Here is a 21,822-nt window from a genome sequence, read left to right on the forward strand (position 1 = left end):
TTGCGATCCCCTTACTAGAAAAAAAAAAAAAAAAAAAAGGACTGTGTCTCTACTGCTGTGTCTCCAGCACCAGGATGCTGAGGTACCTTATAAGTACTCAGTAAATTGATTATTGAATGGGTGTTGGACAGTTAGACAATGAGATTAAACCACTTTAACTCTTGCAGCATCTAAGGTTGTAGACTAGGCATTAGCTTTCAAATATAATCTTCCAAATCATGGTCAATAGAATGGACATAAACCTCAAATGGACTTTATTAATGCAGTAACCAACTTATTTTCGCAGCATGTACATTACCACTAGTTATGATTATCATCCAAATATGGGAGGGAAGGGAAGAGGAGTAAGTTGTACTAAGTGAAAAAAGTGGCTCTGTCACTTGGTTAGAATGCAACCTTATAACCCCAAGGTTATGGGTTCAGATCCCTGTACCAGCCTGCCTCCAAAAAAAAAGAAAAGAAAAAAGTGGCTCTTCGTGAGCTACAGGTAGGGTGATTTAGCCTGAGACTAAAAGAGGGTATTCATTTAGCTCTGCCACTAAAGTTACATTCCATTTTAAATAAAGTTGGGAGTGGAGGTGATTCTTATGAACCTTCTTCTCAAGGGTATTGTGAGTTTCAGTGAGATAAACCCTAGATAATCTATGTTAAAATATTTTAAAAACTAAGTGGTAAGTGAATGTAAAGCAATATAATGCAGATTATATGTGAATAGATTTCCCAGTCATAAAAACCTGGGTTCAAGTTCTGGCCTGATTAGCTCAGTGACCTTGGGCAGTTTACTTAAGGTTGTTTCCTCGTGTTTAAATCTATTCCATAGATGATATTAAATTAGGTCATGAATGTACAGTGCCTAGTACATGCTTTGTAAATTTTTTTTTATTAACTTTACTCATACTTTGATTTTATATACTGAATTTCTAAAGGAGACTTAAGACATCCCACAAAATTGACTAGCACCCCGTTTGGGGGCATCACGTTTGGGGTATGGAGAAGGGAGTAGAATTTGAGATGAGGCTATTACCAAAAAAAAAAAAAAAAAAATAGGGGAGGAAGAAAAATGTACTTTTAGCAAAGATTTTAAAACACATTTATTAATAAGAGCTGAGAAATATCAACATAAAGACCCTTATTTTGGCAACTGCAGTGACTTAATATTTTCTGTGTAAAGATTTTCCAAAGCTTGTGATTATTAGTATGTGGAATCAATTTAAGGAGGCAGTTCTTCTATTTCTAATTTTTTATCTCTACAATGGATTATAGAAATGTTACAATTGTACAGGCTGTAGAGCAGGGACTTTTGAGTTAAAGCTTGTAAGTTTAGAAGTTTTCCCTTTTGAAATTATTTAAATGGTTTTTTATTTTATTTTTAACCTTATATGAAATGGACATAGGAATGTAAGGAACATGATGGAGACATGACCTGAGTAAAATTTTTCCCTTCCTAAATTGATGATTCACAAGGATTAGTGGTTCTGCAATGGAAAATAACACCACTTTAAACAATAATTGAAATATAGCTATCCTGAGTTTATGTTTCATTTTAATCCTGAAAAAAATTATTATTTGTTTTAAGGAAAGATTTTATTAAGAGATAATTGAATATCTCTTTAATGTCAATTCTGTATTATAATAATTGAAATGTCATTCATGGATGAACTTATTTATTATTCATTTATTTATAAGACATAAGCTATTATAAATAAATTGTGACCAAAAAGAATGTTTTCCATTTAATTTCTGTAGAAACTGTAAAAGTTTTGCTAGTCTCTATTTTTCCTATTGTGAAATGAAAGAGACTTTGGTTTATATAAATGTATTATTTTATAAATACTGTATACACATTACATATATACTGTATATAAAGTAAAATATGTATATAAAATATATGTACCGAAAGTTTTGCTAGTCTCTATTTTTCCTATTGTGAAATGAAAGAGACTTTGGTTTATATAAATTTATTATTTTATAAATACTGTATACACATTACATATATACTGTATATAAAGTAAAATATGTATATAAAATATATGTACCGTGTATGTATATAGAGACAACCAAGGGCTTGCTGGGTCCTCACTTGATAGAACATGATGCTATTAACACCAAGATCAAGGGTTTGGATCCCTTCTGGCCAGCTGCCAAAAAAAGAATATAAGACAGCCAAAATGGATTGTATATCTTCATAATAACATCTTTATTTTTACCTGAAACTATTAAAATGATCTTTGAAATTAGTTACTACTGTGAATAAAATTATCTAATGATTAATTTATTTGAAACTTTCCTTTCTGTGTTTTTTTTGGAGTAAGCTCTACTTAATAAATTTCACAACTGCAATTAGACATTTTAAAAAATTGATGTATATCATAAATATTTGTAGATTTAAATTTTAAAAAGAAACACTTTCATTATTATACCCGTGATTTTCTGTTGTTATTTTTGGCATCATTATTATGACTAACTATAATAAAATTTTCAGTTTTAAATATTAGTGCTATTTGTAGGAACTATTACTCTTTTGGTGATAAACCTTTTTAAACATTATACCCACAACATGGAAAATAATTAAGTTCAGTTCATTGAAAATAAAGTGAGTGGTACATGATATGATGCAGAAGACCTCCAGGTGAACCTGAGCAATGAAAAGCAACCAGACTTTATAAGTTTTGTTTTAATTATTTTAATATTTTAAAAAAATGTTTATAGAGAAGATTAAAAAATAATTTTCGAATTAAATCAGCAAATTTCTGTAAAATTGAAGAAGGGACATGTGTGTAGTAGTGATTGTCTATACATATGGAAAAAATTGGAAGGAAATGCACCAAAACAAGTAGATATCTCTAGATTAGGACATTAAAGGAAGATTTAAAATTTATTACTATACCTTCTGTATATATTTAAGTTCCTACAATCAGTAAGCTTTGCAACATTTTTTTCATTTGATATGGAAAATTAAGACATCTTAATTCTTTCATCTTAATTACTTGGATATCTTAAGTGAAAATGTTTTGACTTAGCCAGATAACTAAGTAGGTTATTTAATTTTATAGGTATAGATACACTTTTAGGCTTAAGTATAAGTGCAGCGGAATTCTGAAAAGCAGACATAAATCCCAGTATATAAGAATATAAGGGAATTACTACATAACAAAGTGATATTTCAATCCAGTGGGGAGAAAAGACACATACATATTGTAAATATGACTGATACAACTTGTCCATCTAGAAGAAAGTTAATTGAGCCAGTACTTTGTAACACAGGCGAAAACTGATTTCAGGTGGATTAAAGGCTTAAATGTAAATCGGAAAGTATTTAAAATATTCATCTCCTAAAGTTTCAAGATTGAAAAAAAGAATATTTGAAGTGTATATAATAGATGGAGTTAATATTTTTAAGAACTCTTATAAGTCTACCCAATAGAAACATATATAAAGCATGTAACCAGAAGTTCACAGAAGAGAAATCCAAGCATGCAACAAACATGAAAAGATGTGTAACCTTAGTATTAATATACTAACAATGAAATATTACTTCTCTGGCTAACAAGAATTAAGTGGTTAACCTACTGCTAGCAGGGATGTGCGGGGAAGGATTTTCTCATAAAATGCTAGTGGAATTGAACTGTTAAACTTTTTTTAGTAAACAATCAGGTAGTATCTGTCAGTATCGAAAATACATATATTCCATCTATCAATCCCACTCCATGGATCTTTTTCTTTAAAATAAAATACCAGTAAGTAAGCAAGTATTTATGTTAATTGCAACAATGTCTGTAGTGGCAAAAATCTGCAAGCAAAGGGAATGCCTGTCAATAGAGGTATTGTTATTCCCACTCCATGGATCTTTTTCTTTAAAATAAAATACCAGTAAGTAAGCAAGTATTTATGTTGATTGCAACAATGTCTGTAGTGGCAAAAATCTGCAAGCAAAGGGAATGCCTGTCAATAGAGGTATTGTTATATAAATTATGGCACAAACATAATAAGGAATGTTGTGAGGTCATTAAATGGTAGGAGTTAAATCTATACTGGTGACTTGGGAGAATTTCCAAACACATTCTGAAAGGATTTCTGTCATATATGAGAAATGCAAAGTATAGAGAAATGTATATAATGAGATCCCATTTTTACAAAACCAGTTGAAAAACACCGTGAGATTTGTATGTGCATATGTGGTTGTCAACATTCGAAGGAGGAAATAAGCAGAAAAAGAAAGAGAAAGAAAAGAAGCAGAGTATCCACAATAACATATGCATATAAAACTACACGTTTGTGCATGTCTGTGTGCAAGGTGAATTCCAGGAAAGGATGGTAATCAAAATGTTTAGTGGTTACCTCAGAGTGGTTGGATCGGCATTTCAGGTAATTTTTACTTTCTTGCTTACACTTTTATGTGTTTTTATTTTTATAATGAACATGTAGTGTTTAATTAGAAAAAGCAAATCTGTTTTCATTTTGAAAAAGAAGTAGAAGACTAGGTAGGTCAAAGAAGGAATTAACAGAAAAATATTTGAAAGGGCCAGAGAGGGATAGTTATCTGAAATTTGTTTTTGTCTTAATCACTTAGGTATCTGAGGGGAAAGTATATAAATTATCCTAATAACTCCATAAATTCTCCTTAATTTTATGTATGTGATAACCCTTGGACATCCAATAGGAACTTGTCATTAAAAATGTACCAGGAAATAATGGTCATTACCAGATAGGAATACCAATTAACATTTTTATTTTTGGTGTGGACATTAAATGCTCCAGGAATGCTTTTAGCCTGGGAGATATAAAGCATATTGCACAAGTATAGGATCTGTCATCTGACTTAATCATACTGAGGGTTGCAATCCGTTGCCGGACATGAAAAAAGACAAAAAGGAAAAAAAAAAGAAAAGAAAAGTCTACATTTGGGCTTTGGCAGATTAAAAAAACTCCTGAGGGTTGCAATCCGTTGCCGGACATGAAAAAAGACAAAAAGGAAAAAAAAAAAAAAGAAAAGAAAAGTCTACATTTGGGCTTTGGCAGATTAAAAAAACTAGATTACAAGATTAACTTTCCTTAAGAAAACATCAAATAAGAATTTAAAGAAGCAAAATTAAAAGTACTTAAATTATTAATACTTGAGTTCCTCCTTTTAAAAGAATCTGAAGTTCATACATCATTCAAAGCCATAACAGAAAATGCTTTAGAGTCAGATTTCTTGCATAAACTAGCTGTATTTGTTTCTCATGTTGCTATTTTTTGTTTTTCCCTTTTCATTACCAATTTTATTTTAACTTAATTGTATATATGTTCTTTATTGTAAGCTGTACAAATTCCTTTTGAAAAGAGTTGGGATGTATGTAAATAAAAAGTCATTTTAGAATAATATTAAGAGGCGACGTAGTAAGGAGGATAAGGGCACAAAGTACTGGCACCAGAGTGTGTGGGTCAAATCCTGGCTCTTCTGTTTCCCAGTGGTGTGACTTTGGGGAAATTACTTTTATCTTTCTGTATTGCATTTTCTCAGCTTTAAAATAAGGGAGTATTTATTCATTCAATTATTTAATAATTCAACTTATTCATTGAGTGTTATGAGGATTAAATGAGTAATATTTAAAAAGTGGTTAAAAATAATAACTGGCACATAAGACCTATATGAATATTTGCCATTTTGCTTAGTTAATTAAGTATATTTAGTAGTTTTAGTACTTGGCTCAATTGTTTTAGAGTTCATTGAATTATTCAATAATATTTTTAATTAAGCTGAATAAGTAATATACCTGTATAAGTATGGTAAAAATTATATATTCATATAGGTGTTTTCTTTCTCCCATTCTTATTCTTTTTTCTCCTATTTATTTGTCCACAAGTGGTACCACCTCTTCATATTATTTGGGACCTTATATTTTTCACTTAATGTTATCTTGGAGATCTTTCCACACTGATACAGTTAAAGCTGCCTCCTTGTTTTTAATAATAGCTTAGTATTCACTTGTACTAATATACCATCATAGTCATGTGGAATATTCGTTGAGAGCTTACTCCTGATCCAGACACTTTTCTTAATACTTTAATTGTATTAACTCATGAAAGCCTCACAACAAACCTTATGACATAGGTACTATTTTAATCCCCATTTAACAAATGAGGAAAATTAGGCATGGGGTGTTTAAATGTCCAGAGATGCCACACAGCTGGTAAGGATTTGAACCCAGGGAATCTCTTCCCAGAGATTGCTGTCTTAGTACCGCTAAGCATACAGCCTCTCATGCTACCACAAGTTAACTAGTCTCCATATCAATGGACATTCTAACCTTTTGCTTAAGAAGCATGCAGTAATGAATATTTTAGTGATAGAACATTTTGTACATATACCGCAAATTCCTGGAAATGGAATAGCTGGGTTAAAGATAAGTACATTTTGAATTCTGGTAGGTATTGCCAAATTGTTTTGCAATTGAGGGATGCACAGAAGTTCAGCTTTGTCTTCAGTAATTTGCCAAAATCTGCCATTTAGCTTGAGTCTTCAGAAGGCTGAATAGCTGAATGTCTTTAACATTTCTAGCATCCCTGAATTGTGTGTGATCTACCATCATGTGATAGCATGTATTACCATCATGTGGAATCAGTGGAATAATGTCATGACATTTGGACTTCTTTTTACTTTCAAGTGACAGTAAGTATTTTAGCTATTAACTTGAAATGCTCCTTATGTGACTTGTACGTTGAAACTCTATCAATTGAAGTTTGAATGTATATTATTCAAAGAGTAAAGTGCTACAATTGTTAATAATTGTGAAAATTGCTGATTTTATGAACCAAAACAATTATGTAAGAGCTTTTAAATAGTTAAATAGGGAATCAGATTGCCAATTAAAATGAACATTAAGAATATTATAGCTAGCTAAATATATGAATAACTATATCCTTTCTTGTGAAAAATGAATTTTCATTAATCCATTAGTCCTAGTGTAAGGACTAATTAGGCAGTGAGGTGCTTTACCCAGGTGACTTTAAAAATCTACAGATTGGGCCGGCCTGTGGCTCACTCGGGAGAGTATGGTGCTGATAACACCAAGGCCACGGGTTCGGATCCCGTATAGGGCTCGCCAGTTAGCTCACTGGGTGAGTGTGGTGCTGACAACACAAAGTGAAGGGTTAAGATCCCCTTACCAGTCATCTTTTAAATAAATAAATAAATAAATAAATAAATAAAAATCTACAGATTATTTCTAGTATAACATACTTTTCATTTGTTTCAAGAGAGGAAAAAATCTCCCTTATCATGAACCAAAAAAGTAGGCTGGCCGACACCAAACTCTTCCATGTGATTCAGAGCAGACAGTTCAAGTACAGAATCAGCTCAGGTTCCTACCTAGTAAACCTGTAGTACATGAATGTGGATTTATAGTACCTGCTATTGTTCAATTGTGTGTGTGTATGTATTTTAAATATTATCTCATCCTCCCAAAGATACTTTATGGGAGATAGGGAGAGTTGGGGAAGCTGTAAGTAGACATAAACAGTCTGTCGGTGATAATTCTTTATGGTGAAGTAATTCTACCTGAAATTAGACCAGTGTAAAATAACAGAAATATAACTCTCCCTCTACCTCCATCCTCCAAATGAGCCATGGAACCATATCACCTTTGATATCCAAAATATTATGGTTTAGCCTGACTCTTGGAAGACAAACCCTTTTATGCTTCATGGCACAAAAGTTCATTCAAAATAGGATTAAGATTTTCCCAGATCCTCACCCAAGACATTAGAAACTGATATGCCATTAAGTCCTGTTTTGAACATACTCATAGAGTAATGAGTACTTAAGAGGCATATCTCACTTCTGTAGTCCTGGGTTGTTAAGGGACTGTGGAAATTCCCAAGATTTGCTAAACTTGACAGGGTGCCAACACAGCCTTATCAGGAGTCACATACATTCATTCTAAATAAACAGACGAACCAGTATGGTTAAGTTTTCATCTGTAATTAGAATGTTACCAGGGTTAAGGTTGTCTTATCACGTTCTAAGGTTTTCACAGGTCTTTATAACTACAGTTGTCACTCAGTATCTGCGGGGGATTGGTTCCAGAACACCCCCCATCCCACCCCCCTGACCCCCTGCAGATTGTATTGGTGGACACTCAAGTCCCTTGTATAAAATGGCATAGTATTTGCACGTAACCTGTGCACATCCTAAAGTAACTTATACATTAAATCATCTCTAGATTACGTATAGTACCTAAAGCAATGTAAATACTATGTAAATAGTTGTTATACTATATTTTTTATTTGTATTAATTTTTGTTGCTGTGTTGTTATTTTTTGTTTCTTTTTTTGACTACTTTTGTCTTCAGTTGGTTGAATCCACTGTATGGAACTCATGAATATGGAGGGCTGATTGTACTCTATTGACAAGTAAAACCAAAAGTGACTATGTATTCTGCGTAAGCCTTGTGCCCTTACAGGAGTCATGCTGCCAATTCTTTGTGATTTTTTAAAATTAGTTTTACTGAGGTAAAATTGACACACTTGCACATATTTAAAGTGTATGATTTTGATAAGTTTTGATGTATGTCTACAACCATGAAGCCATCACTACAATCAATATAGTGACCATATCCATCACTGCATAAAAGAAGTTTCCTTATACTTCTTTGTAATCCCTTTCTTCCATACCTCCCCACCCCCCATCCTCATGCAACCACTGATCTGTTTTCTATTACTACAATTTGGTTTGCATTTTAAAGAATTTTGCATACATCAGACCATCTTTGTTTTGTTTGCCTTTCACTCAGCAAAGTTATTTTGAGATTCTTCCAGGTTGTTACATGTATCGATGATTTATTTCTTTTTATCGCTGAGTATTACTCCATTTTATGGGTATACCACAATTTGTTCTTCCATTCACCGGTTGATGGATATTTGGGTTGTGTTTCTACTTTGGGGCCATTATGAATAAAGCTTCTAAGAACATACATATAAAAGTCATTTGGACCTTAGCTTTCATTTCTCATAGGAAAATACCAAGGAATACAATGGCTGAACCATATGATAGGTATAGGTTTAACTTTTTAAGAAACCACCAAACTGTTGTCCAAAGTTGTTGTACTGTTTTACATTCCTACCAGCAGTATGAGAGTTACTAACCCTTCTTTTGGTCAGTTTTTTAAGATTTTAGCCATTCTAATAGGTGTGGAGTGTAATTTCACTGTGGTTTTAATTTGCATTTTCCTAGTACCTAATGATTGTAAGCATCTTTTTATGTCGTTATTTGCCATCCATATATCTTCTTTGCTGAAGTTTATGGTCAAATCTTTTGCATGTTTTAATTGAATTTTCTTATTATTGAGTTTTGAGAGTTCTTTATATATAAGTCCTTTAGCAGTTTTATGCTTTGTAAATATTTTCTCCCAGTCCGTAACTTGTCTTTTCTTTTTTGTCCTTTTTGAGACCAGCCGCACCACGCTCAGCCAGTGAGCGCTGTGAGGGCACCGGTCATCTCTATATAGGATCTGAACCCGCGGCGGGAGCGCCGCTGCGCTCCCAGCGCCGCACTCTCCCGAGTGCGCCACCGGCTCGGCCCCGTAACTTGTCTTTTCACCGAAACAATGGGAAGAGCAGAAGTTTTAAATTTTTATTAAGTCCAATTTATCAATATGTTCTTTTATGGATTGTGCTTTCAATATTGCATCTAATAAATCTACCTAATCCAAGGTTACAAAGGAATTTTTATAGCTTCCGGTTTTACATTTAGGTTTACCATTCATTTTCAGTTAATTTTTGTATATAGTGCAAGATATAGATTGAAGTACCTTTTTTTTTTTTCATTTACACATTCCCTTGTTCTACCACCACTTGTTGAAAAGGCAATATACTTTCTCCACTGATTTTTTTTAATGCCGTTCAATTTCAAGGTTAACTACTTTTGAAGGAGATAATTCTCGTGCATTATTACCTGCATTTTTTTAACTGGTAAAGTCACTTTATAGGCAGTTTATCTGACAACCTATCCAAAAGTCAAACAGCCATTGCAGTGCTAAGATGACATAAAGGTTGAGTATCCTCTCATAGCTTTCCTGATGACAGCCCTTGGCACTATGAACTTGGAGTTACAGACTGTTTAACAGAAGATATTTTTATTATTATTATTCAATAAATTTGGGGGGGAAGAGACTGTAGGATTTCAAGTAAACTAATAATTCATTTTGTTATCATCACTGAATTTTAAAGCTATTTCTAGTTTTCCACTTATTGCAATGTTAACAGTAAACACATATATAAATAAATCCTTATCCACATGTCAAATATATTTCCAGAAATACAATTTTTGTATCAAAGGACTTGAACATCTTTATCACAGTTGCATAATTGCCACATTTCTTCCTATATTTCTTAAAAAATACTATATTCAAATAAACCTTTTCTTGATGGTATGGGTCGTTCTTATGACCATTAATCAATTCACAACCTCTTTTTTTGTTTACCTTCTATTTATTGTTAGAGTGTAGCTTTCTAATGATTTGTTCCTTTAAGTCTGCAGTGGTCTAAAATACTAGGTAATAATTTTTATTTGTGCATAAGGTGAGTCAAGGCTGTACGAAGGTCTCTTGCAATGTGCAGAAACTTTAGGACTGTCATTCCACCAGTTCAGACATCTTTTGTTTTTCTGTTTCTTAGGTCTTGACTGTATTCCAGTAAAGGTTGGCAAACCTGTTCTTCCCTATATGTAAATACTATTGTACTGTGTTTAGTTCCAGTACCATTTTATATTCCCACATTTTTAACAGCTCTGAAATTCATGTCTGTTCTGCAGTTTCTACAGTGCCTAGTTTAATTTGTCAGGTTTTTTTCCTTAGTAGTACATCAAACAAGTTTATTACAATTGATGTTAGATTAGATGAAATAATGGTATTACTTCTAGGTAGGGGAGTGTGTGTGTACATGTGTGTGCATGTGCAAGAATTGCTCTTGTGAGACATCAGCATAAGAGTATCCACAGTATGGATCCATAGTATGAAGCCATCCCCTGGCATCACCTATTCAATAAGTTAAAATGAATAAAAGTATACTAGCAAAATGTAAAAAATAAAAACAGCAATAAAGGGGAAGCAGTCTAGGTACCCAATGAAGAGTTATTATTAAGTAAAGTATGGTATCCATTTAATGGAATAGTATACAGTATAAGATGATGCTTGTGAAGACTGTGTAGCACATGGAAAAATTGGAGTGAAATAATATGTCAAGTTGTATTACAGTATTGATTATAATTATGTAAAACAAAATCGTTTCTGAGGAAACAATAACAAAGTCAATAATACTTAAGTAGTGAGACTTTGCCTTGGGTATTTTTGAAATTATAAGCATATTGTTTCTGAAAAATTTTAAAGACAGGTATGTGACAGTGCTTACTATATTGTTTATATCATTGCCTATCTTGGCTATTTACATCTTTGGTAAGTGAAGATATCAATCAAAGGAAACTTTTTTGATGTCTCATTTTTTTTTTTAACCTGAAATCAAGAAAAATTCAAACAGAAGTCTTATAGGATATTAACATTAGCATCACTGTAACTTTTTACACTTCAGTTTATCAAGTTTTATTTATGTATTTATTTATGTGGCTGGCCGGTAACAGGGATTGAACCCTGGATCTTGGTATTATCAACACCACGCTCTAACCAAATGAACTAACTAGCCAGCCCAGTTTATCAGGTTTTATTTAAGAAATAAGAAAGATAAGAGGAATTTCTCACCCAGATACTATCTTAGATATCTTGTTTCCAATTTATGACAGTCTATTAACCAGAAATTTTCCACTACTATTCCCTGTTTTTAACAATAGTAGCAAAATTGTTTGGGGTCTGTTTTCATTATTATTCTTTCTTACTTTCTTTCTTTCTTTCTTTTAGGTCCCACTCGTGAGTGAGGACATGTGGTATTTCTCTTTCCGTGCCTGGCTTATTAACATAATTTTCTCTAAGTTCAACCATGTTGCTGTATATTACAGAATTTCTTTTTTTTTTTTTTTAGTGGCAGAATAGTAGTCCATTGTGTACATACACCACATTTTCCTTATCCAGTCATCTGTCAATGGACATTTAGGTTGATTTCAACTCTTGGCTATTGTAAATAGAGCTGCAATAAACACGGAAGTGCAGGTATTCCTTCAACATGATTTCCATTCCTTTGGGTATATACACAGCAATGGAATTGCTGGGTCATATGACATTTCTGTCTAGTGTCTGAGGAACCTCCATACCATTTTCCATAATGGCTGCACTAATTTATAGTCCCAACAACATTATTATCCTTATTAGCCCCCAATATGCCCATTTTCTTCTTAGATATGCCCATTTACTTTGCAGTTACATTGATATTTTACTTTTTTTTTTTTTTTTTTTTTTTTGGCGAATATAATCAGTTTGTTATGTTAGTGTTATAAAGCAAGACATTGGTAAAATACAGCATTACATTCTTTAAAAATCTTTGTTCTTTAGGAGATGGGTAATTTAGGAATAGTCAGTTCTTTTTGTTCTACGTATTTTGTGAACAATCTGTTATGTCACTTTTTCTTCTCCCTTTTGCTTGCATATTGTCCTTTATCATTCTAACACAGAGTCAGTAAATAATGGAAAAGAAGCATCTCTGGTTTCTTAGTCAATTTGGCCGCTGTAACAAATTTCCATAGACTCGGTGGCTTAAAAAAACACATTTATTTCTCATAGTTCTGGAGTTCTGGAATCTGGGAAGTCCAAGGCCAAGGTGCCAATAGATCTTGTGTCTGGTGAGGGCCCACTTACTGGTTTGTAGAGAGCCATCTTCTTCTTGTATTCTCATTTAGCAGAGAGCAGAGATCATCTTTCTCCACTTTTATAAGGGCACTAATCCCATTCGTAAGGGTTGCACCCTCATGATCTAATTACAGCCCAAAGGCTCCACCTCCTAATACCATCACATTGAGGGTTAGGATTTCAACATATGAATTTTGGAGGACACAGAAAAAGGTAGAAAAAAATTAAAGCTACTGAGTAAAATAAGGTCTTTTGAATTACATGTTAAATGTATAGACCAGATCTGGGCATTTGTATAGACCAGACTCTATAGCTCTGTCATCTTGATCAGGTTGCTTGGGTCTCAAAACTTACTTCCTAATCAAGCAATACCTACCTCATAGAACTGTTGTTAAAGATTGGAGAGATGTGTTAATTTTTTAATATAATGTCTGGAGTGTGGTATGGGCTTAACACATAGTAATCGATAATAAGTTTTTAATTTTAGGTAACTTTTAAATTTCAGAACATTGTATTGAGTTACTGCTGTGCAAGGCACTATGCTATGTGGAGGGGAAGGAGTAGGAAAATGATAAATACTTGAATCTACATATAACAGTTTTACCATTGATAGCTTCTATCCTATAAGTCAATATTGTGAAACTTATAAACTAAATTTTGTTACTCTGATTAAAACTTTGGATTTTTACACTTAGCATTTCACAATTTTATTTATAAAAATTTGAAGGGAAAAGGATCTATGACTATTTCTAGAAATGCTATAAAAATTGTTTATAGACAAGCCTGTCGACAAATCTTGAGCATATTTAGCTGATAAAATTAGAGTTTTATTCCCAGTTTAAGTGTCCACCCTAGCTTTTATCTTCACTATTTCTTTTCCAGAAATGACTTTGTTTTGATATAAGTTGAAAGACGAGGGTATCTGCATGTGTGTATCTCCCCTCAAAAAATTTTATTTCGATAGGAATCAATTTTTCCTGATTCCATCAATCCAGTTTGCCATCTGTAATTTTGCTGTAGTTTTCTGTTCGATTCCCACTTTTGTATGCACATTTCCTTGTAGTCCACCTCAGTAATTTTTATAAACTATTTTACTAATGACGTTGTATTTGCCTTTATTCTTAACCTTTTGATCTATTCATTTTTAATAGCACTGTAATAGCACTATATTTAATAGCACTTTAATAGCACTATAATACTCCATTATATTATTAAAATATTTATTCTTGAAACTCTCTCCTTTTTTATGTTGGTTAATTCAGTGAGCCAATAAAGGCAACAAGGACTCAGGTGCTTTCTTTCTATTTTGTCATCCTTAGCAAGGTGGCTTGCCTGTTTAAATTAGTTCCCTTCAAGGTCCTCAGATGGCTGCCACAGTTCCAGACATCCCATGCAGATGACCAAATCCCCAGGGAGAAAGAGTGATGTTTCTCATAGCTTGTGTCTTTTAAAAGAGCAAAAAAATCATTTCCAGAAGCTTTCCAACAAATTTTTGCCTTATCTCTTGTTGGTCAGAACATCATTCATTATGTGCGCATTTCCAAAACAGTCATTGGCAAGGAAACTGGAATTACCATGATAGGCTTACCAAATTTGAACAAAGTTGGGGTTTGGTTGGCAAGGAAAAAAATGGGGAACTGGAATGCGTAGTGAAGTAAACCTGCCACATAAGCCTTTTTGATAGGGTTGCTAGGTAAGTGGATTAAATAAAAGACATAGGAAAGTGCTTCACAAAATGACTAGTATTAAAATCAGGTAATGTTATTAACTGGAATTCTACCTATTCTATAGCTTTTTGACCAAGAATAAACATTAAACATATTTAGGATGACTTTCTCTAAGAAGGTAAACTGTGTATGAAAATAAGCATTTGATTATAATTTACTAGATTCTTCATCTTTAAAAAAAAAAAAATCTGTGATTTCCAAAGATAGTCTTTAATCAGTTAGATAGAATGTACTTTTTCAAGTGTTACATTATGAATGAAGTGCCCCCAGGATTTTGTATGTGAGTAAATATTGTCTTGCAACCCTAGTATTTAACTTTTGTGTGTCACCTTCTTCTTGCCCCCAACAGTCAGATCATCTAAGACTTGGTAGTAAAAAGAATTATTTCTGGAATAATGAAATTACCCAGTATAGTGCATTAACCAGTGGCAATTTGGAGTGGACCATTTAAAATGGAAGGGGAAAAAGGTGGGGCTCTAGCATTATTTGCCACTGCAGTGTTCTGTATTGCCTGTTGGAGAGAGACTGATGACTCATTAGCTCAGATGGTTGCCTGTACTGCCTTTCTGGATTTTTCCTCTTTTATAGCATGATTTTTTTTTTTTTTAATCTTTCGCAAACACTGGGGGAACCCTATAATCTGTGACTAAGGAAGTCTTTGTGGTAAATTGCATTTACTTTTTATCCTTAAGCAAAGTAGGAGTCAAACAGCTAAAGGCAAATTTTTTATGTAATTACTGAGTTGATTTTTCTATGATTGCAGCTATGTATATTACACTTTTCATGAAAGTATGTTGTAGGTATTTATGCTTTTATTTTTTAAATGATTGAGAACACAAATAGCTGTATCTTATAGTAAGAAGGAGTTATTAAGTAGCCCATAAAAACTATTTTATGTAGCATTAAATCATATCATATCATATACACTTGAGATGATTCAATATAATCTAACTTGAAATATACCATGCTTATTGAAAGTCAATGTTTTACCAGGTTGCTTTCTTAACATTTTAAAAAGCCTATACTTTTTCACATAGAGGCATAAGCATTTGATAGTGAACCGAAGATTTTAATGGGGCATTTTTATTTTGGCTCTTTTCACAGCTAATAACGAAGATAATTAACAAATTAGTATGTTGTATGTCTGTGCTTATCAAACTGCTGTATGTTTAGCCCTATTCAGTCATCAAGTCACTATAACATGTCTACCTAATGAATAATTTTATTTTATTTGTAGAAAGGAAGCATTTTCATATTTTTCTTATAAAACAGATATTGTGTGTAATGGAGTAGAATACAAAACTTGTTTGAATTTAAGAGAATATACAAGTGCATACAAAGAAATTTCCCTGTTTACAAGTAGATTGCTATAGTCTTTGTCCAAATTCTGGGGTGGTTGTGGGGACTGGGGGAGAAGTTATCTATTCACTTTAGTGTTTACTTGTTTTTCTCCAGTTGGAGTGCTTTGGTGAAAAAGCTTGAGAAGTACAAGAGAAACCCTTATATCAGTGCTGTGGGAATTGCAAATTTTAATGCTTTAAGAGGGCCTGTTATCTTGGACCAATATTGGAAGTTTCTTGCAGTATTTAACTGTTAAGAGGTTGGAGCTTAAAACTCTTGGACCTAGGAAAACATTTTCCAACTCTATCGCAAAATAGTACTTTAGAAATGAAACAGACTCTTATGAGTCTATAACTACTATTGATGGACTTTATCATTTATTAATAGATCCCAATGTTATCTTTATTAGCTTACAATTGCCTTTTTGACCATTTCTGTCATTAGCGCTTCCACTAGAAGGACTGAAGGATTATATAGAAGTCATAACAGCAGATTTTGCTAACTTGGTCCCATCTGACTGATAAACTCACAAGATAGCTGAATCATGAACAAACCCATTTGATTTCCACTAATCATTGCTCATACATTTGGAGGCTTTTACTGTTCAATTTTAAAGGGAAAGTTTGTAAATATTTACTTTTAAAAATCAGAACAGACACCATTATTGCCTCATGATCTCTCTAGAACACCTTCCTGAACCCCAGTTTTGAGCCATCTGTAAGGAAGCTTTACTATATACTCTAATGCCTCCTTGTTTACCTTTCTAGTCTCAGCTTAACCTCCTCTAAATCACTTCCATCCTGCGTTGCCTCATGATCTCTCTAGAACACCTTCCTGAACCCCAGTTTTGAGCCATCTGTAAGGAAGTTTTACTATATACTCTAATGCCTCCTTGTTTACCTTTCTAGTCTCAGGTTAACCTCCTCTAAATCACTTCCATCCTGCCCAAGTCTAGGTTAGATACCTTTGCTTCATACTCTTCTAAGTCAGCCTGTACTGCTCCCATGAGAGCACATGTATTACCTTATTGTAACTACCTTTTTGTCTTTTTATCCCAACATGTCAGAAGATTCTTGGGGGAAAGATTGTATCTTACTCCATTATATTTTCTGCCCATAATATAGCAGCTGGAATATCATCAATACTTAAAAAAATCTAATCTATTTGGTTTTAGAAAATAAGTTATGGCAAAATGTGAATAATAGCTAGAAAAAAACTAGCTAAGTGAGTAGATTTGGTTCAAATAACAAGAATACATTAGACACTTTTTAGAAATTAGGTGATCGTAGCTTACATTAACGAATAAAATTAGCAGTCATCAGTATTTTCTGTTATTCATACTGTTACCTGCCTCACAACAACCTCCTTAGATTTTACTGACAAAACCAAGGCTCGATAGGATGAAAGAATTTGATTTGCCCAAGGATTCAACTTATAAATTCACACTCAGTCTGCCTGACTCAGCCTTGGTCTCTGTCTTTCAATAAAAAGAAGAATTAAGAATAGATGAAATGATACTCTTTAGTACTTACTCATACAATATCTAGAATATTGTTTTTAATTTTGTTTGCTCTATTTTAAAAGAAATATTGACATCATGAAATACTTCCAAAAAAGGGTAGCCTTCAGAGTGATCTGAAAAAGATTATTTTTGAGGGAGAATAGAAAGCACTAAAGAGAATTTGCTTGGAGAGGGAGCATACTGTGTGTGGCTCCAGTAGTTGGAAGAAACGGGGCCAGATGATATAGAAGTTATGGGGATGTAGTTTTAGGTTGTGTAGGAGACAGAGCTCTCTATGAGGAGATTTCGGAAAATAGAATAGCTATTTCAGAATTCAGGCTCTGTTTTAATAGTATTACTGAGGAATTTTTTTGTAAGCATTTTACATTTCACAAGGAACATTTAAACAAATTTGTAATTGAATCATAACTTTGGGATGGCTGGTATCATCATTCCTGTTCTTCATATGAAGATATTAAGAGATTTGGATTTGTCCAAGATGTCCTGCAGGATGTCTCTGGTAGAATCAGAATGTGATCCCAAGTCTGCTGACTCAAGATCTTGTGCTGTTTCCACTTTAATAGGCAGGTGACCATGTATCATGAATGCTATATAGGAAATACCCACATTTGAGGAGGAAATTAGACTCTGTGATTGTTAAGTTCTCCTCTGACTTATTATCTAGTAGTTTTTAGAAAATCTTGTTCTGTCTCTTTATATGCCAGTCTTTTGCAGCCCTATACCTGCTCTTACTAAATGGCTTCTTCTGCTGCATCTTAAGGAAGCCAAAAATTCTAATAAATCAATTTCCTCTTTACTTTTTCCCTTAACTCCCCTTCTCCCAATTTAATTTTCTTTTGGAAGACACCAAAGTCTTTGTTTCCTTTATTGTGACATTAATGACTGTAGTGTCTGGATTTTTGTGTTTTTTTTTTTTTTTTCTTTCTAATTCCTTTCCGTTATTTTCAGTTACTTATAGGTTACCTTCATCTTTATGAACCAACTACCAACCTACTGGTAGTCTGTACCTTATCACCAATACCATCTCTATGTTCTTGACACTTGTTCTTCCCCATAGTCATGTTCTCTTCTGTAAGGCTTCCTATATCTCTGTATAGTTTTTAATCTTTGTTTTAATCTTTGTTCTCAACCCTGCCTCAATTAATCCTCAAGGTTCAAAGTTCGGTTTTCCTCTCTTTCTGTATTCTTTTATCTGGACTCAACTGTATTCAACTCAGTCTCAAAACTTACTTTACAGCTATCTGTTCACTATACTTCATCCACATTGGTCTACACTTTTCCTCCCACTTTGGAATCAGTTTCTCCTCTATTCCAAATGTGTTGTTTGCGCCTCAATTGAGCACTTGGGTCATTTTGTTTTACTGTGCAGTTGTTTAAAGCCAGCAAAAGCTCTTTGAAGATAGCCACGTGTTTTAATCTGAGCTCTTATTCCCTAAGCTTAACACAGTGCCTTTCCCTTGGTAGGTCAGTAAACATTTTATAAATTGAATTCCATTGACATTCAAGCTTTAACTATTTCCAGAGCTTTTTTCAACTTCTCATCTTGCCTGCATTCCCTCCCCTACTTTAATCTGTTAGAGTAATTGAATACCATTCTTTTTATAGCAGCTCTCTCAATCTTCAGTGATTTTCTTTTGTTTATAGGGTAAAATCTACTTCTTATCTTGGCATTCAGTTCAAGACCTACAAATTACTCTATCTTTGCATTCTTATTTCTCACTGTTGCCCTAATAGAAACCTTTTATACCAGTCTGGCTGGTCCTGAATATTTTGTCTACATTCTTTTGTTATTGCCTCACCTGGATGCCTTTGCTTCCCATCCTTTCATAGCTTATGCAAATTCTGCCTGATCTTCAGAGGTCGTCACTAAACATTCTATCTGATCTTTGAGCTTTTAGTAAATAAGCGTATATTATTCTGTACTTTATCACTTATTGATCTATGATTCTTCCTTTATGGTTGTTTTGGGATATTATTTAGCTTTTTATATGTACATGTATTTCATCTTTCTTACTAAATCATCAATAATTATTAAGTTAGACCAGCAGTCAAAAATAAGCTTTTTACTTTGGGATCTGTCACTAGTTTTCTATGTGTACTTGGATAGTTCATTGAGTTTTTCATATGGTACGTCTATAAAGTAAGAGGTTGAATAGCATTTCATAAAACATTCCTTGTGCTACTAAAAAGAGAAAAAAGGGAAAAAACACTCCCAGATAAGTTTTAAGGACAGATAATAAATGAAAACTTTTAAAATGTAAAAGATGTAATTTGTTACATTGTGAAAAGTGTTATGGTGAAAAATGAATCAGGGAAGGAGGGAGATATGTTGCAACTTTAAATAAATGGGCAGAAAAGTCTCATGGAGAAGGTGACTTTTGAGTAAAGACTTCAAGGAGGTATAGGAGCAGATAGCTGAGAGAACACTCCAGGTACAGGGAACAACCTATACAAAGGCCCTGAGGCAGAATGTGCCTGTGTTTTTGAGAAGGGGCAAAGAGTTCAGTGTATACATGCAGGATGATTAAGGGAAAGAGTAGTGGGACCGGAAGTCAGGGGGATAATTGGGGAGAGAGGTGTTGTAGGGCTGGATAAGTCATTGGAAAGACTTCATGTTTTTGTTATACTCCTTGATATATCCCATGGGATACCTTACATAGAGATATAATTCATTAATTATAATATATAACCACAGAGCATACAGGAACGAGGTACTTTTAACTAAATTTTAAGAATTTTTTATTATATTTTACTTTGAAGAGGTGTAATAAGTCAGTACACCAAAGATGAGAGTCGATTCCTTTAGGGTTTGTAATTATAACTTTTTTTTTTTTTAACCATAGGTATATCAACATGATGGATTTTTCCAAGCTGCCCAAAATACTCAATGAAGATAAAGAAAGTACATTTGGTTATGTGCATGGGGTCTCAGGACCTGGTAAGTAATACATAAAAATCTCAAGAGTAAGGATTTCTAACTTTGATTAATGTCTGAAGATGTTTTGGGTAGAAATATACAAGTTTCTGTTCAACTACATAAATCCTATTTGTCCTTAAAAGATCTCAGAGTAGCTATAAGACTGAAGTAATATCTCCATTATAAGGGCTCATCTAACATTGATTTTCTAAATTTGATCATTATTGAGGTGCTACTTTGTGATATCCTGTTTATATTTATCTGTTATATAAATGTAAAACCAGTTTTACCTGTATGTCTTAATTTTTTTGTTAAATTTGAGGTAAAAAAGCTATATACCTTTGGAAAAGAAGTCTTATGACCTGATAGTGATAATGAAAAGCAGTTTTGTTGTTATTGTTGTTTCGTTTTGTTTTTTTGTGGCTGGCCAATATGGGGATCTGAACCTGTTGCTTTGCCTTCCATGGATTTGTCACCCCTTTTCCCCTGGGTGACAGAGCCACCAAAGATTACTCAAAGCCCATCTCTTCTGAGCAGTGAGAAGCCCCAAAAGAGGTCAATCTCCTGGACCCTCAAGAGCGAGGCATCCCTTCCATTTGGGAAGTTAACCATGAATTGGGGTTCTCTTTCCACATTTATTCTCCAGACCAGGAAGTTTCAGGAAGAGAACATAGTGGGGGTTTTGCTAAGTATAGTTTAACAAGTTTAACAACAGAAGCTGATAACATTCAGTAAGACAAGCAAGGTGACATTCTATAATGCAATTTGCAAGAAGTTAAGTCGATCCACCAACAAAAGCTTGATTTTAGCAAACATTCTCTTCTTACAGCAATTTCCCTGTATCCTTACATATCAATCAGTAACCTGTCTGTTTTTGAGCCAGCAGCCTTGCTGTGTTACAGTTCTTTATCTTACAAAAGAGACTATAGCCTGGGGAAAATTTCCTGTCTCTTGCAAGGTTAACATTTGAAGCTGCAAGGCTTTGTAAAACCAGGCTCTGTAAAATACATTTGCTTTATGTATACTCCACAGGAACCCGTGACCTTGTTGTTAGCATCTCACTCTGACTGAGCTAACTGGCCAGCTGCAAAGCAGTTTTAAACGTTGTGTGCATTCTGCCAAAACTTGGGGTACTGCTTTTTTAACAATAAATCTCATTTATAGTTTCGCTAGATAAAATGTCCTCTTTGATTATTATCCTTAGCCATGGAAGTTCATTTTTCATTATGTCTTTCTGTAAACCTCATGCTATAGTCTTTTTCTTGCTCAGTCACATTAGAGATGATGACACTTTTCTGGCGTTTATGTGAATGAAGGCTGTCAGTCACTGTGTCTTTTTTCTCCCCAAGAACATGGCATTTGAGCTTAAACTCATTGACAAGTAATAAGAAGGTTATATGTTTTGTTGTTTTCAATCTCTTGCTGTTCACGGAAACAATTTTCCCCTTGATAATCATAAGGGTCCTTAGGACAGACAGGCTAAATATAAGAACTTTTAGAGGAAAGGCAAAAAAACAACATCAAAGAATTTAGGTGAAAATATTC

At 33.5% G+C, this 21,822-nt stretch overlaps 1 protein-coding gene across 3 annotated transcripts in view; it reads left to right on the top strand.

Moving 5' to 3' along the window:
* ATP6V1A (ATPase, H+ transporting, lysosomal 70kDa, V1 subunit A) overlaps positions 1-21,822 on the top strand; it is a 50,914-nt gene that overhangs the window by 4,006 nt on the left and 25,086 nt on the right. For all 3 annotated transcript variants that reach the window (XM_008580111.1, XM_008580103.1, XM_008580097.1), the window contains exon 2: positions 20,204-20,298. In XM_008580111.1, the coding sequence (XP_008578333.1) occupies positions 20,214-20,298 (85 nt within the window). In that variant the 5' untranslated portion in view covers positions 20,204-20,213. The remainder of the gene's footprint in view (positions 1-20,203; positions 20,299-21,822) is intronic.

This window comes from Galeopterus variegatus, unplaced genomic scaffold (genome assembly GCF_000696425.1).
Source record: "Galeopterus variegatus unplaced genomic scaffold, G_variegatus-3.0.2 Scaffold84, whole genome shotgun sequence".
In the NCBI taxonomy this organism is placed as follows: Eukaryota; Metazoa; Chordata; class Mammalia; order Dermoptera; family Cynocephalidae; genus Galeopterus; species Galeopterus variegatus.